Genomic DNA, 10,888 nt, shown 5'->3' with positions numbered 1-10,888 from the left:
CAGCCGGAGCTGAGCTGCTACTGAGCTGCCAACAGGTGGCAAGATGGCTCAGCTAAAAAAAAAAAAAAAAGGATACAGTTCAATGGTTTTTATTATACTCATAAGGTTGCCCACCATCCCCACTATCTAGTTCCAGAACCTTTTCATGACTGGGTTTTGTTTTGTGTGTTTGCCTTTCATTAAATGTTCCTGGACATGCGAGCATTTGTTTTATAAGCTACAAAGTAGCAAGGAGGCAAACTCCAGAGCCACACTGCCTGGCCTCCGGTCCCAGCTCCACCCCTTGCTGGCTGTGTGATCTTGGAAAAGTTACGTGGCTGCTCTGAGCCAGTTCTCTCATCTGTGAAAGGGGGTAACAGTAGTACCCACCTCACAAGATTAGATGTGTTGATGCATGTAGAGTTCTGAGGACAGTGCCTGATACTTAGCATGTGTTCAGAAAGGGTGAGCTGCTATAATTATTTTGAGCAAAAGAATTTTTTTTAGCTTAAAGAATAATCCAGTCCTACTCCTGACTCTGGTTTGGAAAAATGACCCTGCCCAGGTAGCCAAGCACTGTCATAGTGTTTGCTGATTTGTCTGGGCAGGACTAGAGATGGACTAAGGCCTTGCCACTCCCACCCATCTCCTCTGCAACCAACGGTGCCATTTGAGCTGGCTGAATGGGTACACAGAGGGGACAGGTTGAAGTCATGACTGTTGCATATGTGGCTTTGGGGACTCATGGTATCCCACACATCGAGATTCTGCCAGACAATCCCCAGGCAGGACATAACATGGGGGAGAGCAAGTGAGACAGGGCAGAGCATGCCTGGCCAGCATTCTCCAAATGTTTACCCCTTACCTGCTGAAAAGGAAGGATTCTGGGACTTGATGCTCAGCCTGAGCACCAATGAGAAATCTTGGCCATGTGTTAAGAGGAAGGTGGGCTTCCAGGGTGGCTCTGAGCCCCGGTTTGCTGGGTCTGCCGCCCCCACCACTCCCAAGGTTCCTTTCCTCAGTCAGGAACAGGTATGGACAATTAGTACTTAGCAGGGTGCTGGTGCCTCGGCTGATGGAGACAGAGCTCTGGGCTGAATCATGAGTCCCGCTGGGGTGACCCAGTCTGGCTAAGACTAAGAAACCAGGCTAAGGGGGTTTCCTCTGCCCATGGCCTCTCAGCCATGACCTCTCTGGGGAGCTGGTGGGCTCCGAGATGGCTCTAGAATCCTTGGTGAGTAACTCAGCCCAGCTCAGGGGCCCTTCTGCAGAGATGTAGGCTCACTGACCACACTCAGAGGGGATAACAGCAGGGCCAGTGGAGATAATGCCCTTACATCACAGCCCCTCAGCAGCACACCAGTTCCCAAGAAAACCTTGGGCAGGTTACACATGGGGCAGCTCATGTAGGGTTAAATGGCTGAGATAGTCCCAATAACACCTGCACAGAGGTGTGGGGCTCCTGGGCCAACCTGCGAGCTGTGCAAACAACCTGGCCTCTCAGAAAGGTGAGGGGTCAGCTCTGGGAGGGACACAGAGAATAGGAAAGGACAATGAGTAAGAATAGTAGGGGGGTGTTCCCCAGCCTGCAGCAGCTTGCAGGCCTTTCCAGTCTCCTGCCTTCTCCCCTCCTGACCTACCCTCCTTTACACACATGCGCGCACACACACAGCCCAGCTGCCGGGAAAGGGGAGGCTCCCCAGCAGAACCTGCAAATCCTGCCTATCCTTGGAGACAAAGCTCAAATGCCACTAGCCATTCACCTTCACCTTTTCCACCATCACCGGCCACAGTGCTGGCTCCTGCCCTGCAGTGACCATGGCATTTGTCTTAGCCACGCTTCTAGCCATTATTGGCACAGCCCGGTGTGCTTTTTTGTGTCTTTCTGGTTCCCTCTCCCCCGAACCATGATTTCCACGACCTCACATGAGTAAAGCATCTGATACCTAAGAGGGGTTCAATCAGCCTTCACTGGTTGACTCCACAAGGAGACACTGTCAATGTTCTTACACTATTAAGGGACTAGAAGGTAGAGAAGCAGAGACACCCACTCTTCCCTAGAGACACACAGTAGCAGGTCTGTGACTAGGCCATGTCTCAGGCTCGTGCGGCCTCACCCTGGCTCCAGACCCACAGGAGGCACCAGGTCTTGTGTGACAAGTCCTCAAGCCAGGTTTATGGTTTGTGGGCACTGGCCAGGCGCCCAGCCCCAGGCCTTCCTCAAGAAGATGGAAATGGAAGGCCCCAATGCCAACCACAAACCCCAAACTACAGGAGGCCCATTTGGTCTGACCTCTTCACACTCAGAGCCGCCCACTGGTCAGGACATCCTCCCACCCCCATCCACTGGGAACGGTCTCCTGCTCCTCTTCAAGGAGTAAGACTTCAGGAAATGAGTTTCCTCCTCTTCCATTTGAAAAGGCTGGTGACCAAGAATCCTGCAGGAGCCCTCTTACTCCTCCAAGCCCATCTCCAGTGACCCCAACAGCCCCTCAAAGTCCCACCGTTCCTCAAAACTACAAAGTCTGGATCTCGATACGCTCCAGGCCTTCTCACACCTGCCTGTCTTAGGGCAGCCGATGTGGCAGCCAGAAGCAGCCTGCCTGCCGGTCCCGGCCAGCTGGCCCTGATGCCCCAGGCCCCTGTCCATCTCGCCTTCAGGCTTTGTCAATCACTTCGCCAACCGGTGAGACACCTGTTCTCAGCACAGCCACGCGGGACAGGCTTTGTAGAGGAAGCAGCTGCAACAGGTCCTGGAGGGCTGGGTAAGCTGCTGGGAGGTGTGGGGGGACCCCAAAATGTCCTAGCTATTTAACATTAGGGCCTGAAGATACCCCAGATTGTCTCTTTTAGAGGAAATCCACATTTTGAGGTCATTCTACCTGTCTTTTAACAAGCGGACAAGCACTTTAACATGCACCTTTTCATCCTGGATACCCAGGAAGTAGGGAAAGGGTGAACAGCGGCTTTACCCCACTGGACAGGTGAAGGAACTAACAATCAGAGAGGTCAAGTGACACCGAATAAGCCAGAGCTGACTTCAGGGTCAGAGGTCAAGGACAACACAACTCCCATAAATTCCTAGGCAACCTTGGCTCCTTCTAAGATGGGTTTATATACTACTCCTATCTCAAAGCATATTGGGTCAAGGCCACAGAAACTCTGGTTCCTCAAAATTGTTAACACTCACTGAGCACTCACTATCTGCTAGGCGCTATGCTAAATTCCCTATGCACATTACTTGGTTTTAACCTCCACTCAACTATATCAGGCAGGAATGATTATTATCTCCATTTTTCCCATTGCTATCATCAGGCACAAAGCAGGTAAGTGACTTACCCAAGATCACATAGCTAGTCAGTGAAAGGGCAGCGATCTGAATTCAGTGTGCCCAGAGCATGTCTATCTGCAGAGGCCGGAGCCAGATACAGCTCCAGGATGGAGTGGTTTATGTAGAATATAAAGCATTTCATCCCTATCTCCACTCCCCAGGAGTTGGGTGCCATGCATGGCACTATTTATCTAATTATTCAGCTGTTATTTCTTGACCACCTCCAGCAGGCCTGACTCTGTGCTAGGAAGTAGGGATTCAGCAGAGAACAGGAGAGGCTGGGTCCCTGCCCCCATGGACACTGGCATGGAGTGACGCAGGCAAGCGTCAGAACAGTGAGGGGCATGAGGATGGACGCTTGAGCCAATGCTTTCCTCTCTCAAGTTTTACTTCCGTCCATCATCGCTCTGACTTTAGGAGGCCTAACCTTCAGAGCAGGCAGATGTCCTCTCCTCCCCATCTACAGCAGGCCTTCCCTCTTTGCAGTCCTCCACCTTAATCGGTGGCCTTGGTTTTCTCCTACGATGGTCACGCAGTCCAAAAGCAAGTGTAAACAAGGTGGCCTCTCTTCCTGCAACCTGGCTTGACAACCTGGCTTGACATGGGAACAGAATCAGGATCTGGGCCTATTTACAACCACATTCTTACACCTGCCAGGGCCACTTCTCTGTTTCAACATCCATTGGCTCAACAAATATTGATTAAACTCCTACATCGGAAAAAACCCCAGGGCTGGCACCTGTGGAAATACACATTAAACCAGATCCTCCAGGATTTAAGAAGGAAGAGAGAATAAATTTTAACAGCAGACGATGCCATTTTACATATCTTCTCCCATCAACCCCGTGAGGTGAGGGCAGAAGGGGGTCTTAGCTTCTTTTTATAAATAAGGAATTGGAAAGGGACAGAGGTTGAATAACTTGCCCAAAGTCACAAGCATGAAAGTGTAGAGTCAGGATGCTACTCAAAGTCTATGCTCTCTCAGCCCGGCCTGACACCAGCGCACGCGCACACACACGTTAAGGACAACGGCAAGATCCAGATGGGGGAATAAACTGGGGACTAGGGGTCAATCCAGAAAGATGGGCATTCAGGCCTACTGCCCCTAGGAAAGGCGGCGTTGGAGCTAAGCCTTGAAGGTCAGGAAGACTGAAAGCCAGTAAATTCCTCTAGGCCACTGCATTTTGTGTCTGCAGCCAGGGCATCCAGCCTGATGGACTCTGCCCTGAAGCATTCTTTGAAGAAGGGACAAGCCACGGCCAACCCGCCGCAGGTTCTTGAGTCATGCCTCCTGCCTGCACAGACTGCTACCTACACCTCTGCATCACTCCACATTCACCAAGGAAGGACTTCTTACCACATTGTTTCATCTGATCCCTGTAAGAGCCCTAGGGGATTAGCAGGGCAGGAATGCAGCCCCTTGACAGAACATACAATGGAAGTGCCACAAGAACAGACACTTCAGTCTTGTCTTGGCCAGCCCTCTATCCCCAGCACCTCAAAGCGTGCCTGGAACAGAGTAGGAGCTCCAAAAGTATTTGTTGAATGATCTCATAAGAGCTCAGAGAAATGAAATGACTTGCCCAAAGTCTCACAAATAGTCATGGTTGCACCAGGGCTAAAAGCAGGATCTTCTGCCTCCCACCCAGTGGACTTCGTAGCCCACTGCACTGTGTCCTCCTCGCCCTCCCCCCTTCTCATCCTCCCCCCACCCAGCACTTACTCTCTTGCTTCCATCTGGAATAGTGATTCCGGTCCACTTGTCAGCTTTGGTCCCCCACTCAATCCTTGCCTCCCAGGGTCAGCAGGGAGAGTGTCACAAGCAACAAGTTCCTTTAAGTCTGATCCTCCACATGTAATACCACTTTTTTATATTCCACTGAGAACTAGGTGAAATCTACAGACGAGGAAACTGAGGCCCATGCAAGGTAACAGAGAATTCACGGTAGAAAAAAAAACTTTGGGCCAGATTTTCAGAGTCAGGCCAAGAGCTTATGACATGTCCCGCCACCCCCTCCACCAACCCCACCAAAGCAGGTGTTGGCTCCCCTTGGTCCAGAGATCCCAACAGGCTCTGGATGCCAGGCCCAGCTTTCCTGCCTCCCTCACCAACAACAAGGGACAAGTGAGGGAAAGCTGCCTGCCCCAAACATGGCTGCATCCCAGCCCCACCACACACTAGCCTGGGACTCTAGGCTGGTTACTTCCTCCTCTGCCCCTTATTTCCTCATCCTCATGTGTGCCTGGCTCACAGAGCTGCTGGGAGTAACAGCTGAAACAATATATGTGAAGAGATTAGAACAATGCCTGGCACCTAGCAGCCAATGCCAGCTCTTGGAACTGTTGAGCTTGCCCCATAGATGACCAAATTTCCCAAATGACCCTGTTCCCACCTGGTTGCCCCAGAAGCCTGGGGCACACCCACACCACCCAAGCCAGAGCTTTATGAATATACAGAGGCTGCCAAAAAAACGTATATGCATTTTAAGAAAGGAAAAGACTGTATTAATTGTAATAATCTATACTGATAACAAAAGATGAATACAAATCACGTTTGACTTCTGCAATTACGAGAGGTGCTCAAAGTGGTTACCATCAGTGTCCAGACACTTCCGATTACTGGGAACTACTGCTTGAGCACACACAACATCTTTTAAAATGTGTATACTTTTTTGGGGGCACCCCTGGTATATGGAGAGAGAAAGTATAATTTTTCTCCCAAACTACATTTAATACATTCATTCATTCATTCATTCGATACTACTGAATACTGTGTTCAGGTCCAGTGCTCAGTGCTGGGGCGATGAGTTTCTGCCCAGCACGCACTTAGTCCTCCCACATCTTTAAAAGGGCCTAATTCCTAATTCTTGGGCAGTCCAGTCACTCCTACACCTCCCAGGCACACAGTATGTGCTCATTAAACAGGGACTTCCTTCTGTTCTCCTCCCCATGGAAGATCCTAAGACACCCACTACCCTAATCCCACCACTCTTGTCCAATTCAAAACCTGTTCTCAAGAAGGTTCCACCCTGAAATTTTTTTTAAAGTCCCTCTGCCTGGTCCCCATGGGAATCTCACAAGTACCCACTCCCTACTCTGCTCCAACAGCCCAATTGTCCCAGGAAACCAGCAGGTAAGTGGGGGTCTGTCACAGCTCTCCCCTAGCTCTCCCAGAGTGGGGGCTGACAGGAAGAGGAGGAGGGGTGTTGAAGCAACTGCCACATTTGGAAGAAGTCAGCTCAAAGCGCAGAGACTGTCCGATGTATAGGGCTGGGCCCAGCAGAAGCTGGCCGGGGTCTCAGGTCGCCAGGCTTTGAGGAAGCCCTTTGTGCGTGTGTTTTAAATTACCTCTGCTTGTCTGATGAAGTGAGTAAAAGGGCTTAGGATTCCTGAGTGAGCTAATACAGGATGCCTTTGGCTGAAAAAAAAACTTCAGTCGGCTCCCTAAACTCCCCCCCTTTTAAGTTTAAAAAAGGGAATGAATGTTACCATTTTTGGACATGAGCGTTCTCCCTCAAGCCCAGCCCTAACCACACTATCCAGAGGGACGCGCCATCCTGTCCCCCCCCCCCATTCCCAGATCAGCGGGAGGGGTGGGGGTGGGGCGAGGAGGGATGGAACGAGGAGGGACCGGATGGGAGCGGGCAGCGGGGGAGGAGGGAGAGGGGGTTGTTCAGGGTACGTGGCCGCCTGGGGCAAGCGCTCACCGCGCAGGCAGGAAGCAAAGGGAGGGTTGGGGCGCCCTCCCCCCTTTAAAAGAGTGGTTTCTGACCTCTTCCTGCTACTGGCCACTGTGTCGGAGTTCCATCGCCGGCTGCAAGCCTAGCCCCGGTGGCTGAGCGCGCACCCGGGACACGGAGCCTGGGACGCGGCTCGGTGGCTAAGCAGGGATCTCCAGTGACTGACCCCAAATACCCGCGGAGACAATCCTTTGCCCTAAAGCCCCGCAATTCGGATCAAGTTGCCCAAATTCGCCTTCTCCCAGGAATGAGCAGGGGTCGGAGGGGCAGGACGCAGACGCAAGCCCACCTCCGCACGTAGCTACAAACCCACTGAGTTAAGCAATAAAACGGTTTGCCGTCCTGACCCCGCCCCCACAGGGCCCGCTGGGGAGCCCGCGTACACCTCTGGGTTTTCTCGGCCCCAACCCAGAGGCGGCTGCCAATCCCCCTGACGCCCGCTTTCCCCTCGGTCTGCAGGCTGGGCGGCACAGAGTCCCGCGCAGCGTGCTCGCTCCAGGTACCTAGCCCAGGGCAACCCAGGAAGCGCGCTGCCACCGCACGCCATATGGAGAGGCGGCCAGGGGGCGGAGAAGGGAGAGGAAAATCGATCCCGAGCCGCAGCAACTGAACCGGGGATTCAGCCCCAGCCTGAGGAGCACCGCCCCCGCGCCCTGCCCACGAGGGGATGGTGCAGCGGCAGCCGGGTGGCCTGGATCACCGGCCCCAAGGCGACCTGCCTGCCGGCGGCCCCACCTCCCCGCGCTCCGGCTGGGCGCTCTCCCTTCCGCCCCGCGCCTGTAACCCAACACCCAACCTAGCAGCGGCCGCGCATCCCCCGCCCCCGCTGGTGCACGCCTGGAACCCGTTCCGAGCCCTGAGCCGCTAGCGCGGCGGCCGGAGCTGGCCCCGGCGGGGGGCTGCGGTGGTTTGGGACAGCTGCTGACCTTTCTCTGCTGCTTCTCCCAGGCGGGGTCCAGGAGCAGGTCCCGATCCCAGTCCTCTTCGGGCTGCATGTAGTCGTTGGTTTGCTGGGAATCATAATGGTCCATGACGGTGCGCGCGTGCTAGCGGCTGGATTTCTTCCTCCACCTTCTCTCCTGGCGGCGGCGGCTGCTGCTGCTGCCCTGGCGTGGGGAGGGAGTCTGGCCGGGCTGGGCTGGGCTAGCGGGGCCGGGCTAGCTCCCCGGCGCCCGGATCCGCCGCAGCGCTGTTGGCGAAGGTTGCTGCTTGCCGCGGCGGCTAGAGCTAGCGGACTGCCTGCCTCGGGGCGGGCGCTTGGACCAGATCTCCACGCACACTGAGCCGGGCAGACACACTAGCGCTGCGGGAGCGAAGCGGACGGGGGCGGGGGGAAGGGGCAGAGCCCTCCCGAGGTTCTCCATTGGCCAGACGGAGTTGCCCAAACTTCCCCCCTTCGCCTCTCATTGGGAATTCCTGGCATCCGTCAGCTGGGCCGCGGCGCATATAGGTGGACTGGGCGGCCCCCTCCTGGCGCACACACCCCCGCCCACTCCCGGGGTTCCCACTCCCCCGCGGCTCATGTGACACCAGCTTAAGCTGAACCCGACCGAAGTCGGGGGAAGCCTCCCGGAGCTCGGGGGCCGAACGGCAGCGTGATCCGGAGCCCCAAGGAGCCACCAGGAATTGGACACACTCCCCGCCCGCGGGAAGGCCTGGAACTCTGGCGCGCGGGTGTTAATGCGCTCCCACGCGCGCTCCAAACCCAAATGGCGAGGATCTGGAGAAGGGACAAGAGGAAACTCGAAAAATATTTCATTTTCTCTTTCCCAGGCTTCGGAGAGGTCCGCTCCCAAGGAAAAGGGCGGGGAATGCGGGAATGGAAAGGAATTTCCTGGGAATTTCCTGATTATGCCGGGCTCCCCGCCCCCCCCCAACCCCGCCTGGCTCGATCCCGCCGACCCCTGCCCTCTCGAAGCCAGGTTTCTTGCCAGCCTACGTTCTGAAGCCACAGCTTTCCCGCCCGCCCTCGGGCTCAGGGGACCGCTCAGCTGCGGGGCTTCCCAGGTGGCAGTGTCGTTGCCCAGCTTCCTGGCCCTGCCGGCCTCCGTGGACTGGCGGGGTCGGAGCTACCCTCATGCACACCCCGGCAGCATCCTGAAAACTAGGAGGGAGGGCCCTGAGTGATCTACCTACTACTCCATGTTTTCCGCCTCCATCCGACCAACACACCCGACAGATGGGGAGACTGAGGCTCGAAAAGTTGAGCTTGAAAAGGGACTTAGCAGGTTCTCAGGATTCCACAGGCCAACCCCATAACCTTATGCTGATAAAGACATTGCTATTGGAGAGGAAGGAAGGCAAGATTGTCTAAATACCTCCAACTTCTTAGTGCCTGCCTGGGCTTCCTTTCTGGGACCTACTAAGAGAAGTGTCTAAACACCTGCTCCAGCAGTGATCGACGCCTAGAAGAGGCAGACCTCACATCCTGGTGGGCGCCTCTGAGGGATCCCGACAGACAGACCTCCAATAGCTTATGCACATAGTAGTGCTTAATTTATATTCACAGCCCTGAGGGATGGCTGAGTCGTGTGTGAGTCCAGAGGTGAGTGAAGGAGTTAGAAGAAAAAGTTCACTGACAGGAAGGGCCATGAATTGGGATACTTGAAAGGCCACAGATAGAAAAGGTGAAGAAAGTGCCTTAGACTCTGAGAAGAGCCAGCTGATGCTGTTGTAAGCAGATATCCATGGTGTCACTCCCCGCATCGTTATTCGCCCTCACACGCTTATGCAAGTGTTACCAGTCAGCATTGTGCCACCACAAGTCCCTGGCTGAGGAAGCACTGCTTCTGAGCCACAGAGACAGCAGATTTATGGACTATGTTATAACCACTTCTAAACTATGGCTCTAAAACCTAACTACAGGGTAATGGTGGTGCTACATTCGTTCCTCCACTCAATAAATATCCGCTGAGTACTGTCTGTGTGTCAGGGGATGTGTTAGATGATATGTGTATAGAGATGTAAAACACACAATCCCTGCCCCCAGGCACCCCAGCAGAGACAGACACAGATAAATGAGAGGAGATACACTGCAACAAGATAGATGCAAGGAGATAGATCTGCCCAGGCGACTCAGGGGGCGCAGAGGAGGAGCATTGATCCCAGCATGGAAAAGGAGGATCCAAGTTTAACTTTTTGAAGGAGGTGAAATTCGAGTGAGCCTTTAAGAGCAAGTCAGCGAGATGAAGAGGTGTGTGGGAAGTCATCCCAGGCAGAAGGAACAGTGTGAGCTAATACCGAGGGTGCCAAAAAAACATATACATGTTTTAAGAAAGGAAAAAGCAGTATTAAAATTACGCTGATGGTAGCCACTTTGAGCACCTCTCCTAATTGCAGAAGTCAGACATGAATTGTAGTCATCTTTTGTTATCGGTATATATTGAGTATTTCAATTTTAATACAGTTTTTTTCCCTTTCTTAAAATGTGTATACATTTCTTTGGCACCCTCTGTATATGGGGGCAGGAAACTGCATGGGATAAAAGGAATGCCTCCTATTTCAGTGTGGCTAGCCTAGAAATTCAAGGCCAAGAGGGGCAAGAGCTAGGGCTGGAGAGGTGGGCAGCAGCCAAACCATGAAGGCCTTGTGTGTCCTGTAAAGTATGGATCTCAGGGGAACAAGGCTGGCTGCGAGCTGTGACAATCAGTTGCAAAGCTGTTCAATAATCCAAATAGGAATGGTGCCTCAGTCCATTTGGGCTGCAATAACAGAATACCATAGACTGGGTGGCTTAAACAACGAACATTATTTCTCACAGTCCTGGAGGCTGGGAAGTCCAAGATCAGATTCAGTGTCTGGTGAGAGCCTGCTTCCTGGTTCATAGATGGCCATCTTC

The 10,888-nt window shown here is 53.6% G+C and overlaps 1 protein-coding gene across 3 annotated transcripts in view; it reads right to left on the bottom strand.

Moving 5' to 3' along the window:
• The window catches only part of ACTN1 (actinin alpha 1), a 96,347-nt gene extending 87,953 nt beyond the window's left edge, over positions 1-8,394 (bottom strand). For all 3 annotated transcript variants that reach the window (XM_019641351.1, XM_019641352.1, XM_019641353.1), the window contains exon 1: positions 7,977-8,394. In XM_019641351.1, the coding sequence (XP_019496896.1) occupies positions 7,977-8,081 (105 nt within the window). In that variant the 5' untranslated portion in view covers positions 8,082-8,394. The remainder of the gene's footprint in view (positions 1-7,976) is intronic.
• Between the last annotated feature and the right edge of the window lie 2,494 nt (positions 8,395-10,888).

Source organism: Hipposideros armiger, unplaced genomic scaffold (genome assembly GCF_001890085.2).
Source record: "Hipposideros armiger isolate ML-2016 unplaced genomic scaffold, ASM189008v1 scaffold_59, whole genome shotgun sequence".
In the NCBI taxonomy this organism is placed as follows: Eukaryota; Metazoa; Chordata; class Mammalia; order Chiroptera; family Hipposideridae; genus Hipposideros; species Hipposideros armiger.
Note: the sequence above shows the minus strand (reverse complement) of the source record. Positions and strands in the feature narration are given on the sequence as shown.